The sequence below is a fragment of the Plectropomus leopardus genome, chromosome 4 (assembly GCF_008729295.1).
Source record: "Plectropomus leopardus isolate mb chromosome 4, YSFRI_Pleo_2.0, whole genome shotgun sequence".
NCBI classification, from domain to species: Eukaryota; Metazoa; Chordata; class Actinopteri; order Perciformes; family Serranidae; genus Plectropomus; species Plectropomus leopardus.
The window spans coordinates 17,214,391-17,230,741 of record NC_056466.1 but is presented as its reverse complement, the minus strand read 5'-3'; the positions used below and the strand labels follow the sequence as shown (position 1 = coordinate 17,230,741).

The 16,351-nt window shown below is 40.2% G+C and overlaps 2 protein-coding genes across 9 annotated transcripts; both read left to right on the top strand.

Annotated features, from left to right (window-relative positions):
- The first annotated feature begins 315 nt into the window (after positions 1-315).
- sart1 (spliceosome associated factor 1, recruiter of U4/U6.U5 tri-snRNP) lies at positions 316-3,124 on the top strand. The gene has a single exon (XM_042485758.1). The coding sequence runs from the start codon at positions 640-642 to the stop codon at positions 2,956-2,958; it is 2,319 nt and encodes a 772-aa protein (XP_042341692.1). The 5' UTR covers positions 316-639; the 3' UTR covers positions 2,959-3,124.
- A 2,279-nt stretch (positions 3,125-5,403) lies between these two features.
- On the top strand, positions 5,404-16,034 carry LOC121941892 (oxysterol-binding protein 1-like). 8 transcript variants are annotated; one of them, XM_042484857.1, is made up of 20 exons: positions 5,404-5,522; positions 7,118-7,288; positions 8,153-8,361; positions 8,525-8,687; positions 8,790-8,901; positions 8,996-9,194; positions 9,341-9,455; positions 10,530-10,587; positions 10,701-10,868; positions 10,972-11,217; positions 11,337-11,457; positions 11,937-12,040; positions 12,203-12,298; positions 12,434-12,618; positions 12,754-12,983; positions 13,114-13,152; positions 13,305-13,352; positions 14,179-14,217; positions 14,331-14,363; positions 15,500-16,034. In XM_042484857.1, the coding sequence occupies exons 2-20, from the start codon at positions 7,155-7,157 to the stop codon at positions 15,640-15,642; spliced, it is 2,442 nt and encodes an 813-aa protein (XP_042340791.1). In that variant the 5' UTR covers positions 5,404-5,522; positions 7,118-7,154; the 3' UTR covers positions 15,643-16,034. The 8 variants fall into 8 exon arrangements, with proteins under 8 accessions (XP_042340791.1, XP_042340790.1, XP_042340792.1 ...); XM_042484856.1 differs by having other exon boundaries at positions 10,530-10,593; XM_042484858.1 differs by lacking the exon at positions 13,114-13,152 and having other exon boundaries at positions 10,530-10,593.
- Positions 16,035-16,351: the final 317 nt, after the last annotated feature.

Sequence of the window (16,351 nt, the reverse complement as noted above, 5' to 3'; positions counted from 1 at the left end):
TTATAGTCTTAAAGGTTGGTTCCACCTAAATAATTTCTAACTCATTATTTGAAGGACCTCCATGTAAAAAGTGCCCTGAGAGACAGACAGAGACTTCTGTTATGATATACATAAAACTGACTTGACTAGCTCACAACCAGATATTTGAGCGTTGGAGAGAGGCAAGACACAAGATCGACTCTGAGGGCAGGTTGAAGATATATTTGGATGTGAACCTGGCTTGATGTAAACACTCCCATACAGCAGGTGGCGGTATACGTTAGCCGGCAGCTAATCTTCCATTACAGGAAGTGTATTTACACAACGCAGCAACATCGTCGTTCTGTGTTCGTTTGACGATACACTGTGTGTCTAAGCGAGCAGATAGAGGGCTAAACTGCCGCGAAGAAAACGCATAGCTAAGCATTGTTTTCAAATCCTCACTCAGTGTCGATCAATATCGGATTTCGAATACGACGTTTCCTTTTTGCTTCCGTCCTGAGTGAGTTGTGTCGTCGGTTAGCCGCTTAGCTTCCAAGCTAATTTGAGCTAGTTAGCGTGGGGAAGCTAACATTTTCCTCCCGTTATCCGACACACAAGTATCTTTCAACAGCAGAATCGGATTTTTTTGTGCAACTGTTGTGATCTCCAGAGGAAATAATGGGGTCGTCTAAGAAACACAAGGAAAAGAGTCGCGACAAGGACACGGAGGAGCGCCGTCGCGAACGGAAGAAGCATCGCCATAAGGACCGAGAAAGAGACGCTTCAGACCGGGATGGAGCTCGGGATAAAGACAAGCGAAAACGCTCCAGGTCCCGGGACAGAAGCGGACGGGAGAGCCGCAGCAAAGGTGAAAGGAGCACTGGTGAGCCACGAGTGAAAAAGGAGAAGGTTGATCTTGGTTATGAAGAAAGCAACGCAGAGGTGGAGCCCCAGTCTGCAAGCGGGGACGCATCTCTCAGCATTGAGGAGACAAACAAACTCAGAGCCAAGTTGGGTCTGAAGCCTCTAGAATTAAATGACACCAAGAAGGAGCTGGGCACCAAAGATGAGCCAGTTGTTGCCGAGACTATCAACCCTTTTCACATCAAGCAGCAGAAAGATATGAGAGAGAAGCTTGCAGCTATGAAAGAAAAACGCATCCTGAACCAGAAACTGGGGAAAGTCAAGACCCTGGCAGATGATGACTGGCTGGATGACACAACTGCTTGGGTTGAGAGAAGCAGAAAGCTTGCAAAGGAAAAAGAAATAGCAGAAAAAAGAGCCAAACTTCTGGAGGAGATGGACGAGGAGTTTGGTGTCAGCAGTCTGGTGGAGGAGGAGTTTGCACAAAGCAGAAAGGATGCATACACATCTCAAGATCTAAAGGGACTCAAAGTGCAGCACAAGGTGGATTCTTTTGGTGAGGGCCAGACTGTCATCCTGACCCTACAAGACAAGGGTGTGCTTGAAGAGGAGGAAGATGTGCTTGTAAATGTGGGACTGGTGGATAAGGAAAAAGCAGAAAAGAATGTGGAGTTAAAAAAGAAAAAGCCAGATTACAAGCCATACGAAGAAGAGGAGAGTGTGGATGACATGGTTGTGTTTAAGTCCCACTCTGTACTGTCAAAGTATGATGAGGAAATTGAAGGTGAAAAGAAAAAGAGTTTCCGGCTGAATACAGGCGGCTTCGCTGATGGGGAGCGAGAGCGGGAGCTTCAGGCCATGAAAGATGCTCTACGAAATCAGGCCCAGTCCTTGCAAATGCCTGCTCTCACTATTGCCTCAGAGTATTACACACCCCAAGAAATGGTGGGATTTAAAAAGACAAAACGCCGCGTGAAGAAGATCAGGAAGAAGGAGAAGCTGTTAACTGCAGATGATCTTCTCATTGATGACACTCGCAGCTCTGATTTTGGCTCCAGGTCCCGTGGTCGAGGCCGCAAGGAGGTTGATGAAGACGGTGAGGAAATAAAGGAGGAGACCAAATGGCCACATGAAATCCCCCAAATGTCTGATGACATCAGGACAGCAGAAATGGACATAAGTGACGATGAAGACTTTACATCTCCTGAGCCGGCCGTAATTGAGGAGGATGAGGCAGAGCAGGAGCTGCAGAAGCAGCTGGAGAAGCAGAGAAAGCTGAAGCAGAAGCAGCTTCTCAAAGACTCTGGGGAGAAGGTGGCAGAGCAGATTAAAATACTCGATTCAGTCAACAGTGACAATGATCCTGAAAGGAAGAACAACATCGTTTTCAACGCCACCTCAGAGTTTTGCAGAACTCTGGGTGATATTCCAACTTACGGGCAGTCAGGCAACAGAGAGGACCAAGAAGAAATTATGGACTTTGAACAGGAAGAGGAGAAAGATGATGCTGGAGATTCAGACTCAGAGATGGATGAGAATGTTGGATGGAGCACAGTTAACTTGGATGAAGAGCAGAAACAGCCAGATTTCTCCACAGCCTCTGCCACCATTTTGGATGAAGAGCCTATTGTCAACTCCGGCCTCGCTGCTGCCTTGCTGTTGTGCAAAAACAAAGGTCTGCTGGACACTGAAATGCAGAAGGTGGCCCGTGTCAGAGCACCAAAAGGCGCCTTGCCCAATGACAACTACTGCATCGAGGACAAGATGGGCTTTGATGACAAGTACAGCCGCAGAGAAGAATACAGGGGCTTCACTCAAGATTTCAAGGAGAAAGATAGCTATAAGCCTGACGTCAAGATTGAGTATGTGGATGAGTCTGGGCGGAGACTCACTCCAAAAGAAGCTTTCAGGCAGCTTTCACATCGATTCCATGGAAAAGGGTCTGGAAAGATGAAGACGGAGAGGAGGATGAAAAAGCTGGAGGAAGAGGCTCTGCTGAAGAAGATGAGCAGCAGCGATACTCCTCTCGGGACGGTGGCTCTGCTTCAGGAGAAGCAGAAATCTCAGAAAACACCATATATTGTTCTTAGTGGGAGTGGGAAGAGTATGAATGCAAACACCATCACCAAATAAGTCTGGGGGTAGAGTGAATTATCTTTAACACAAACATACACTGACACATGCACAGACATACACATACAGACAGGATGTTTTAAGTAATTGTTCAAATTTCATTCCTACTTCATACAAGCTTTGTTGTTGCAGTAAAGAATTGTTCAATAAAAATGAATACAAATGACATTTTGGGTTGTTATTTCTGTGTAAGTTTATTAAAAAAAAGTGGGGAGTAACTCAGTAGTTAACTATCTCCAGGATTACTATTTGCTATAAATCTGAACTGAAATTTAATATAACAAATTTTAATGCCTTTGTTTACTTTCATTTTCTGGTATGAGGGTAGAAACAAGTCCAATACTGATTAACAAGTAAAAATGTATATATAAAAAAAAGGTTACATTTGCATTTGAGTTCTGATTTTTTAAGATAAGTGTGGTTTACAGCAGAACTAAAATCTAAAAAATAGCAAAAAATCCTTTGTGGACGTGCACATCCAGATTAACATTTCTACTGCCTAAGTTGTCTCCTAAAATATCCTAAAAATTGAAATTATACATATTAATGCACAATGGGTAATTTTTTTTCACAGAAAGTAGGCTAATAGTCGTGCTTAACGAATCTTATTCAATACTATAAAGTTGGCCAACTGTTAGTGGTAAATTTGAGAGAATACGACCCCACATCATGCATATACATTCCACAAGTGATTAAATTAGACACAGTCTAAAAATAGGGTCAATTTCTATACTTTTAATAGATGTCAGCCATTAACGGTTTGTTAAAAGACACATGACAGTGGTGGGAGATTACTTGACAAGGTGTCCCTTAACTTTTAGAAAAAATCTTCCAACTGTGGTATGGCCTATTGACCCGTCTGGGTATTAGACCAGTCATGCATAGCTCTGGAACTGCTTAAGACAAAGCACAGGAACAAATCCACATATTTAATTAGTGAATTCTATAGTTAAGAGTATTAACAGATTTGTACTGATGGATCAAAGAATGCACAGATGTGACAGAGTCTGCAGTTGTGATTTCTAGTTAGCGCAGGTGGAAATTAGCAAAATGACATCAACTTATTTAAATGTTTATACTGCTGATCTGATTTTTTTTTTTTTTTATAAAATGGGATGAAAAGGTGGAGATCAACCTAAATGCACATATGTAGTGACTCTGAAACAGCACACACAATTGTGGGGACAGGTACAGCCAGAAATGATCAGGATCTGTCTTTTGAACTCTTTTTTTCACCAGTTCAAGGATAGCTGGTCAAGGGAGAATTATCACAGTCGCATGGATTTCAGCACATTCAGGTAACAAAAAAGCAGTCAACTTGGTACAAGAAGTTGTGGAGAAAAGGTTGTTGAAATCAAAAGACTTTACCCTCTAGGGGGGAATAATAAATTAATAATATTGAGATTACATAATGTAGGGACATGTAAACTTAATCCAAAAATAGAGATAGTATGCTAAGTAGTAAGGGAAATAATGTGAGATAACCAGTGCAATAACCTTTCAGTATACTGTTCATTATGGGGGAAAGTAGACAGCACAAGTAGAGCATTTTCTAGTAGCATGCAGAAAATAAACAAAAGATAAAAGTGATGGTCACACAATTGGGGGCAAAATGGGGCAAATAGAGGCCAGAAGTGTGGAGGGCAGGACATTTCTCTTTGTTTTTATGAGAGTGAGGGACTGTTCTTTATTTATCAGAGATGGGGAGTGGCTGGATTTTGTTGTTGTTTTTGTCTGACCCTCCCTGAAGCTATAAATATTTTTCTTCAAGCCTCCCCGAGTGACTGAGAAAATTGCATGATATTCCCTCTGCCATAAATAAGTTGTTAGATTTTAAATAAACGTACCCTTTAATGTTTGAAAATGAAAAATTGAAGATGAAATGCTTGATGTTTTTATTTTTAAAGAGGGGTTGTCTTTGTTTATTTATACTCTTTTCATGCATAATGGTTAGTTCATGCAAATAGTTTATTTTTAATTTTGACTTTAAAGAAGACATGTAGACTAAAGTGATTTTGATGAATGATTGCAATTTTAAGCCTAGATTGTTTTTTCTTTTTCCTGACTGAGGAGTTAGTTCAACATAATGTGTTCAGAAATTTGAAAATCCAATGATAATTTATGTTTTTACAGTTTTTTTGGCATTGATTAATTTTGGTGACTTTTTAGAGAAAACTGGCCTTCCTTAAGGACTTTTTTTTCTTTAAAAACTGGCAAAATAAATGCATAGTACAGTCATTTAAAATTGTATGCCCCCAATTAAATACATCAATAAATAAACATGAACAGGAAATAAACAAATGGATCAAAACATGGGCAAAAAATAAATCTTTGATATATATATATATAACACTGAGATGGACTCTGTAACCAGAGGGAGGCAGTAATGCAACGTTTCTACTGCCAACTACCATAAAACCTCATAGAAAAAGAAGAAGAAGAAGAACCTGTAGCAAAGTAGCTGTCCTCTTTCCATGAAAGTAGTTAGCAAAGCTAACACTAGCGAGCTAACATCGCTTCAACCAACACGACATGCACACCCCTAAAAGCTAAAGTCTTGCACGGTAAGGATAAGCGTCACGAAAATATAACACTTTCTTGGTGTCACCAAATGTGTCGGATAAAGAAATGCTGAGTGTTAAAAATGGTTAGCATCGTCAGGGACGTGTCAAGCCGTTTGACAGCTTCCTCTATGGCGGAGCTAGCTGCGAGCTTAGTGACGGACACTGTTTTAAGTAGATTTGATGTTGGGAAATTGGCTAATTGTTCCCCGAAGTACCTCACATGATCCCGGCTGTGACTACGTTACTCTTGTGTGTATCCGCGGAAAATAACCGATGATGGATGAAGACTGTTATCGGTGGTCAGCTGTCTTTTCTCAGTCTTTGAGAGTTGCTGTTACAGTGCAGTGATGTTAACTGTTAGCTTAGAAGATGATTAAGAGTCTTGTCAGCACAGAACCACTGGTTGTAATTTTCAGATTTCACGTTGTCGTTTAATCCAGGCTGTATATCGTAGCGACATTTAAGAAACAGATTTAAAGTGCTAATCCCCGATTCATATTGGCGGACTTCGATAGCTTTACGTTCACAGCTGATGTCGAGCATCAAACCTTCAATCATATAACGTAAATTCAACTAGCTGCAGCCATCACAGGGAGGTTGGTATTTAATGTCTCCAGTTTAAACTGAATATGCAACAGGCTGGTATTTACTTCATGGTTTAGTATTTGTTGGTGCATCATATGTTTTATTCTAACAACCAGATATAAACTAACGCGTCATTGTACCTTTGATGAGGCGTGGTAGGTTAATTTCTGTCATAAAATGATGACACAACGAACTGATTAATCCAAAGGTGATGACATTGACATGCCAATTTACTCTGTGGTGCTATTTTATGTTCTGTAGTTTTTTTATTGTTTTACTCCTCTTGTGGTTTTACCTGTGTAAACTGTAAAGTACTTTGGGTTGTGTTTGGGTATGAAATGTGCTAAATAAATTAGGAATGCACGGTGTTGGATTTTTGCCGGTATGCCGGTATTCTAACTGATTTTGGTTGATTACCAATACTGATACATGCACATATGTTTTCCTCTTCTGGTGTGGAATTACCATATTATACCTACTCTTAACATGATGGGCCACTGGTAGCAGATGCAGACCTAAAATACAGTGATTTTGAAAATGTAAACATTCACTGGGCAAAACAAAAAAAACACTTTAACTTAGGTTAAATGCAAAACATGCCATCTCCATTGTTAATGTGATACATTGCAAACAAAAAAGTAAAATCCATCACAGTTTAACAGGCTTGAATGATGCTCCCCCTGAGACAGTCATGACAATATCCAAAACCAGAGCAAATATGACCTATTTCAACTAACTGAAGTTGCATAATTAAAGCATCATCTTGTCGGTCTGTCATATCTTCAGCAATGTTCATATGAGCTGATGCCGATATTTAATTTTAAAGTCGTTATCTGCTGATACAGATGATGTGCCAATATTTTTGTGCATACCTAAATAAATAAACTTGCCTTGCCTTGCTTTGTGTATGTAAAACCAGTTTGTGCATGCCATTCATGGGTCAAATACTGAACATTAGTGTGTCCAAACAATTATTTAACATCAATATAAATCTTTTTTTTCCCCAAAAGGCTTTAACTTTACCGAGTGAAACCACAGGCTGTCGTGATGTCGGAGTCTAAGCCCCCAACTCCAACTCCTGGAGACACATACAAAGGCTGGCTCTTTAAATGGACTAACTACATTAAAGGTTATCAGAGACGCTGGTTTGTTCTGAGCAATGGACTGTTGTCTTACTACAGGTAAGTTACATGCATATAATGTAATTTGTAATGATATGTCACGAGGGCTCTCCCCGGCTGGATTTTATGTGGCTCAAACTTGGTGGTACATCAGGGAGGGGGCATGGCAAACAAGAGGAGTTGCTAACTTTGATTATGTGTGATTTAAGTTCAACACAGAGGTTGGTGATAGAGAATAGATTTATAGCAATTCTTCTCTACATCTTATGATGATATGACATAATTTGACTAAAGGTATTGTGAATAAAACATAAACAGGATTTCTTCCTTCAGTCACACGATCAGCCTGTTTTGTTGTTATTATTTTTAATGAGAAACAGTAGAAATCAATACTGTAAGTGTAAAATTAGTACAAAAAGGTACTGACCAATTGAGATTTTTGTCTTTTTGAATTATTATGTTTGTCAGCTATAACACAGCTTACAAAATGTTTTAAACCATCTGGCCATTAAGCTGCTGACCAGAATTATGACTTATTTGTCTGTATATTGTTTTATTTATTGACATTATTTTTTGATTTATTTTGAACTGTTTTGAATCCATTTCAGATGTGGCAAATGTTCTGCTGATTTGCTAATGTTGTCATGGTCTGAAAAGAAATAATAGTTTAAAACCATATGATTTAACTGTATGATTTCTTCAACTTTCTCTCAAGAGCAAAAATCAGCCATTAAACTTAAAAGACATATGATTTGACTTTCTTGGTAGACAGTTATCGATATTGACTAATATGAAATTTTTTATTGTCATAACATTTTAGCTATATCGCCCCGCTTGCCTTAGAAATCTTATTAAAATCCCATCTCATAAAACATGGAATTACAAACTCTGCATTTGACTGTCTTTAATTCTGTTTGTCTCCAGGACCCAGGCAGAGATGGGTCACACATGCCGAGGCACCATTAACTTGGCCACAGCCAACATTGCTGTGGAGGACTCGTGCAATTTTGTCATTTCCAACGGAGGGGCACAGACTTACCACTTGAAGGCCAGCTCAGAAGTAGAGCGCCAGAGATGGATCACTGCCCTGGAGCTCGCCAAGGCAAAGGCAGTCCGCATGCAGGCTGAATCTGGTGAGAGGGAAAACAAATATGTCGGAGAGGGCAGCAGACAGAGTATGAAAATGCATAGAAAAGTCTAAACATCTTACACAGCGGCACCATTGACAGGCACAGACAGCATATGTGTATTTTTCTGTGGGCAAAGTATTTAAATCTTTCTGTTTTTGTTCCTCAGATGACTCAGGTGATGATTGTCCAGCAGTGCCCCCCACCTCAGGACAGGGCGGAGGTGGCCGTAACTCTGAAATTCAGTCCACGCTACGCACACTCAGCAGCAAGGTGGAGGACCTTAACACCTGCAATGATCTCATTGTGAAGCATGGGTCTGCCCTCCAAAGGTATAGATAATTAGATTGATCAGTTTGATTACTTTAGAAAAAACAGTACTATCCAAAAGAAAAGAAGAGTGATGGTTATTTATTTATTTGTTCCACACACAGGTCTTTGTCAGAGCTGGAGGGGCTTTGTGTCGGAGGGGACATGGGCGAAAAGATGAGACAAGTGACAGAAAGAGCCACACTGTTCAGAATCACCTCTAATGCCATGATTAATGTAAGTCACAAAAGTGCTCATTTCTGAGGAAGGCACAACATTGTTGTTGACTCCATTGCTGAAATGTTGCTCTTGTTTTTACATGTTCACCAAGGCATGTAGAGACTTCCTGTCTCTGGCCCAGAACCACAGTAAGCGCTGGCAGAAGGCCTTACAGGTTGAAAGAGACCAGAGGATTCGGCTAGAAGAGACTCTGGAGCAGCTGGCCAAGCAGCACAATCACTTAGAAAGAGCTTTCAGAGGAGCCACAGTTCTCCCCCCTTCATTCAGCAATCCCAATTTAGGTAGCAAAGGTGAGACTCTCGCTTATCCCCAACTGAACTTCCTCCCCCTTTGGACCCTAGATATCACTCAAAACTCGCCCGCCATGTAATGTGCCTACACCAATCAGCTGAGTCCAGTTGAGCCTTATTTATTCCTCTGTCTCTCTTCACTTCAGGTGGTGGTTCAGGAAAAGGTGACGCCAGTGACGAGGATGATGACAACGAGTTTTTTGATGCTATGGAAGACCCAGCAGAGTTTATCACTGTCCCTGCCGAAACCAAGTATCACAGGTTATTAACTGTCTGTCTTTTCAAATGTTGCTGCAGTGTGCTATGTGAAGTACATAAGTATTTGTGTTGTGATCCTGTCAGACAGACCCCTGGTGAGAGTTCAGTCCATCAGGTAACTGCTATTACTGCTGGTGTACAGTCACACTTGAAGGTTATTTGCAATTAGATGATTTAGTTATAGTTCTAAATGAAACAAGGCAAGGCAGGGTTATATATGTAGCACCTTATCACACACACAGGTTATTCAGAGTGCTTAATGGGCAAATGATGTGAGGGAAAAGGTGGAAAATAAACTAAACTAAATATGCAAAAGCACAGATGAGTAGAAAAGCCAGATTGATAAAATGTTGACAAAAAGTGGTGAAAAAGAGAACAGTCTGAAGCATAGTTTTAATAATGGCTAAAATTTAGGCATATTTTAGTTCCAATGGGGAGCTATTCCAGCAGTGGACAGCATAATGGTTAAAAGCAGATATTATTAAAACAGATTGTAAAAGAGTGTGTTTTAAAATAGATCTGGCAACCACAGCTTGCTCTGTATTTTGAATGTTTGGCAATCAATTTAATTATGTTTAAACGTACAGTACAGAGAGAGAAAGAGGTCATGTGGACAGATGAGAAAGACCAGGAGTATGTGAGTCTTGGCAGAAGTGTAGATGTGATACAAAAACTTTTTTTGATCATGAAGTTGATTGTAATGTACAATTTTATAATTTATCAGTGAAGTTACAACACTGCAGACTGAATTCTATACTAACAGTGATAAATAGAATGCCTTATGTCAGTTGGTCCCAGTTTTATACTTCTCGTTTATAAAATGTTTGTGCTGCATTTTTATAAACTATGGTAATCTGGGCATGAATCACATATTTCACTCCAGGCGCCATCTCACTCCTGCTTCCTCTTTCTGCAATTCTCACACTCGTTGGACTTTTTTTTTTCTCCCCCATGGTGGCCCTTGCTGCAGTGATTTTATTTTTTTAATCTCAACCTTGATTTTTACTCTTTTTATTTTGTGTCCTCGTGTGCTGTTCTGTCTTAAATAGTATGCTATCTTGTTCATCTGTCCACCAGGAGATCTGGCAGCAATGTTAGTGGGATCAGCAGTGAGACTGGGATGGATGATCAGTCGGTAAATGTGTGTTCATTTTTTTTCTGAGCAAGCTCTAATTTATATTGACTGATCTTCTCTGCTTGTCAACAGTCACATGACCCTCAAGGCTTTTTCTCTTTATCTTATTCCAGTTTGATGAACTGTCTTTGGCGTCCAATCCAGAGTCTCCACAGCCTCTCGAGCTAGAACCAGTTAGACAAAGACGGACTCATATCCCTGACAAGCCCAACTATTACCTCAATCTGTGGAGCATCATGAAGAACTGTATTGGAAAGGAGCTCTCAAAAATACCAATGCCAGTGAGAAACCTCTGCTATTATTGGTATACAAGTGGCTTTTCCTTCCTGTGAGAGGAATCAGAAGTAATCAGACCTTTTCTCTGTGTGTTTTTGTGTCCATTAGGTAAATTTCAACGAGCCCCTCTCAATGCTGCAACGTCTATCTGAAGACCTGGAGTACTACGAGCTGCTGGACAAGGCTGCTAAATGTCAGAGCTCTCTGGAACAGATGTGTTATGTAGCAGCTTTCACAGTCTCCTCCTACTCCACCACTGTTCACCGCACAGGAAAACCCTTCAATCCCCTGCTGGGAGAAACCTTTGAGCTCGATCGGCTAAGCGATTGTGGCTACCGTTCCCTCTGTGAACAGGTATGTCAAAAACACACTGGGAAAATAAACATGCTTGAGGGATGTTTATACAAGCATGTTTTTTTAAGTTTTGAATCGTCTATTCTATCCGTTCTCTCTCTTCACTCTCTTCTTCTCAGGTGAGTCACCACCCACCTGCTGCAGCTCACCACGCCATGTCTGAGAAGGGCTGGACCCTCAGACAAGAAATCACTCTGGCCAGCAAGTTTAGAGGAAAATATATCTCCATCATGCCTTTGGGTGAGTGTGTTGCAATGGTGTAAGATCTTTACATCATGATAACCATCTAAAAAATATCACAGTTTTATGATATCACCATATACAGTAATACACAATTATTCTACTTATTATTATTGGTTATAATTAGCCTTACAAGAATAATAACAGTTTTTTGGTTAAACAAACACTTAACTATAACTGAAACTTGAGACCATTTTTAAAATTGAAGTACATATGAAAAGGCAGTCGAGGGGGAAAGGAGACACACATGCGGAGGAGAGATTCTCCGCCTGATTGTATTTTTGCAGTACGTTAAATAAGTAACTGTGTGCAGTATAATAACCGTCAGCTTTCATACTATGGTATACCTTGAAAGCTATTTTAAACATTAAATATCTTAGCATGGATTATAGGTGCCGAATATGACATTTATAATTTGGGTGAGTAGGTTAAAAATGACCCCTGCCAGCAGGTCTAACATTATTCGCCCTCTGTTACAGGTTCTGTCCAATGTTTTTTTGACAAGAGCAACAATCACTACTCGTGGAAGAAAGTGACGACAACAATACACAACATCATTGTTGGAAAATTATGGATCGACCAGGTACATTCAAAGCTGACAAAAGCTTAACACCACCACTACTGTTGAAGGATAAATAAATGAGATAGATGTCTTTATAGAATGTTTCCTTATGATGCTATAGGTCTATCATTTAAAGTCTTCAATAAAAAAAACATTTTATCTTTTTCCTATTTCCCCTTCCAGTCAGGCGAGACAGATGTGGTGAACCACAAGACGGGAGATCGTTGCCACCTCAAGTTTACTCCCTACAGTTATTTTTCCAGAGATGTACCAAGAAAGGTGGGCTTTTCTTTATGTTGTTTTTAACATATAAAACTGACTGTATTGTAGAACTTACGTATTGTAGTTAACAGGGTGTCAGCTGAGTGGGCTTTTTGATTACGCTCTTAACTGTTAGCTGTGTTTGACTGCCAGGTAACAGGAGTAGTAACAGATAAGGATGGGAAGGCCCATTATGTGCTATCAGGAACCTGGGATGAGAAGATGGAGTTTTCTAGGGTAATGCAGAGCAGTAAAGGCGAGAACGGCACTGAAGGCAAACAGAGGACTGTCTATCAAACCCTCAAAGCCAAAGAAATCTGGAAAAAGAATCCTTTACCGTAAGTTTTTGTTTGAAAGATGATTGGTTGTATTAAAAGAGTTGAAAGTTCTTTTAAACAAACAGAGCAGTAGAGGTGAGGCAGTATCTTCACCTTGTAAATTGTGTCCCTGATCTTTTATGATGATGACTTTAGAGAGGGAGCAGAGAACATGTACTTCTTCTCCTCACTGGCCTTGACGCTCAATGAAGCGGAAGAGGGAGTGGCACCAACGGACAGTCGACGACGTCCAGACCAGAGGTTAATGGAGGACGGCCGTTGGGATGAGGCCAACGCAGAGAAACAGAGGCTAGAAGAGAAACAGCGCATTGTACGCAGAGAAAGGGAGAGGGAGGCTGTCAAAGCCGCCAGTTCACCCGAGGAAGGTAAAAATGACAGAAGTTTGTTTGGGAGTTTATCTATTCTATATCTGTTTTGTGTTTTTGTCCTATGTTATTCTGTCCACTTTGTCTGTCTTGAAATATGTCGTCTGTCTGTCTCTGTATCAACTCTAAGCTGTCTCCGAGGATTCAATCAATGATTCACCTTTGAAAAGCAAGTACTCTTCTCTTAGTCTTTTCCGACCTTTGATCTATGTTATATTAACTAAAGATGCTAAAACGTGTACAATATGTTTTTAATAGGCAGGTGCTAAATGTTTTATAGATCATCTTTCAAACATTTTTACCATCCCTTCATCCATTTAGCTGATGCAGTGGAGACCGGCACAGAAGCAAATGAGATTTCTGATGAAAGCAAGTATCACTTCACCATAATATGTTCTCTTAAAGGTGCCTTATGTAGCATTTCAACAAAGCAATCAGTCAGAAATTATCCATATGTAACCACTGGAAGTTGATAGGCTTGTTCTAAAAACTAGTTAGGCATGTTGAACTGTTCTTGGTTAAGGTGGACGGACTGACAAGTGACAGGTTGTCAGAGGTTATAGATAACTCAATGTCAAATTGACATTACCACATTTTTTACTATTTGATATTAAAAAAAATCCCTTAAGGAACCAATGTGTAGGATTTAATGACATCTAGTGGTGAGGTTGGAGAACTGAAACTCCTCCCGTGGACCCAGGATGGAGGAGAACTACGGTGGCCAACGCAAGAAAATGCAAATGGCCCTATCTAGAGCCAGTGTTTGGTTTGTTAGGAATATTACATTCCATATCTGCCAGTAGATGCTTCTTAATCCTACAGACTGGACTTGTAAACAACTGAGACCAGCACTGAGTAGAATTGAAGCTTATATCAGCCTCTTCACTGACACTATGCCAGATTAAATAGGAAATTACATATTTTATGACTAAAATATATATCTTTGCAGCACAAATGTTAAGAGAGCAGTTAAGTACAGACAAAGGTAGCAAGAAAATCTTGAACCTAAGAAACAGGGATCGTCTTTGTGACAGAAGTTACTTCTTAACGGTCACAATATTTTTTGAACAGCCTATTTTGCTTAAAATGCTACACACCGCACTTCTAAAAGGAACATAAAAAAAAGAATTTGTGTGGATTTTGGATACTGTTTGAGTTGTAGATTCACATCTTTGTTTTTTGTGCTGGTGTTCAGCTGACACAGAGGACTCTCCTCCTCTTACACCTGTTGCATGCAAGTAGCCTCTTACATTTCATTCACTGTCTATGTATCAGTCATCTTAAGATCATACCCAAACCTTTATGTCTTAACTCCCAAAGATTCATCCCTAATTCTTCTATTTTCAGCACCTTATGGACCACCACACCCCCCTTATCAAAGCAAGTATTCTGACCTTGGCATAACACATATAGTGAAATTATTTTCTAGTAATAAAATTTAACCTATATTCTAACTCCCCTATTCACCATTTCCTCTTTATATCCTTTGCAACTTGGTCTCTTAGTGAAAGGCAATGACGGTCCTAATGGAGCTCAAGTCAAAAGCAAGTCACAACACTGTCGTTCTCTAGTATCCCCTGTTTTTTTATAGTTAGATTTGTGTTGGTCGTTTTTAGGGAACCTTATAGAAGACTGTAGTTCTGTGTAGAATTGGCACAAACCTTGTCCTTGAATATTTTAGAGTAGCATTTTGTCTGTCATTGCTCAGTACAATGTGGTCCCGTGTAGTTTGGCCCGTGTAGACCTCCGCCAAGGCCATATACCTTAACTCGCAGTGTTAAACACAAACTATGCAGGATTTTCCTTAAAAAAAAATATGTATAGGTTCATACAGAAGTAATCCCTCTGAGGCAGTGTGTCTTTCTGTGGGACTCTGGACTTCTTTGTTTACTCTGTGGACATTTCTGGGTGTGTACCTCTGCAGTGCTCAGGTGAGGTCAGAGCTTTATAAAAAGGTAGCGACCAGGTGCCAGACCATTCGCAGCAGGCATCCAAGAGAAACAATGCTAAAAAAAAAAAAAACACAAAAAGAAGGGGCTGTAATGCCAAACGAGAGTGAATCTGGGTTTGGCTTTTACTTTTGCTGGCAATTGTGTTAACAAATGGTAACTGACATTCCTTCATAGTATACTTTTTACTACAAGTGAGGAAAAAAATGTGTATTTTCCCTGTGATTTGGGTACACTCCAAAATTTCATGGGTTCTTCCTTGACCTCTGCTACACCCCTCCAAAATGTGTTATCAAAATTGGGGCGGTAGTTTTTCCATAATCTTGCTGACAGTCAACAAACAAACCAACCAAATTTAAAACATAATCTCATGGGAAGGTAATAATTTGCCTCCTTGGTGTTGGTTTGAGTAGGGTGCATCTGAAGATATCTCTTTGTAAACTATCTGACAGCATGTCGGCTCAATATAAGCATGATGTGTTGTGATGGCACAGTGGCTTCTTAACCCTAACGTCACGTCCCTCAAAAGCTTTTTCTTTGTAAAAGATTGCCTTTCTTTTCACTTAGGCGCACATCCAGACAACTACCAACCAATGTGGTTTGAGAAGTTAGACGACCCTGTATCTGGAGAGAGCTTGCATGTCTACAAGGGCGGTTACTGGGAGGCGAAGGAACAAGGCAGCTGGGACGTGTGCCCGGACATTTTCTGATCCCCACTGAGTTGGCCTGGCTGCCTCTGTGGTGTACAAATCTCACTTCAGCTAAACTGGGGAATCAAGCCTGACATCGATCTATCTTCAATGTCCGTAGCCTCAACTGATCACCCCAATCTGCTCCCCTTTTCCAGCAGTGATTTGCTCAGGGTTGAGGGCATCTGGACTTCACCCTTGACGTATATAAAATGCAGTTTGCAGCATTGGTGCAACATTGCAGCTGATCAGTGTTCAGAATTCCCTTTCACTGCCTCTCAAACACTGATGTTTGTCTCGTGCTTGTTCTCAGTCCACGATTCTCTGGTACAGCCTTCGAGGTGCATTTGGCAGCAGGTTATTCTGGTAATGTCATTATGCATTTACTTCAAAAGCACTAATGTCAAACATAATTATTCATCCAAGTGACATCTTACAGTATACAAGGTTTGCTTGATGAGAAAGAGAGAGCTACTACCTGATATGTAATTTATGAGTTTGTTTTTGTTATGCACCCCTGATTATGACTAATTTTGCAATTAATTTTTTGCAGCTTCCACAGCAAAGCCCTACTGTGCGTCAAAGTTTAATCATAACCAAAATTTATAATATAGTTCATACAGTAAATATTCACTATTCCTGTGCCAGACCACATCACAGACATAGATGCATGGGCTTCAGTGATCCTGACAAAAGAGATAAATGGTGTTTCATAAAGAAGTAATTATTG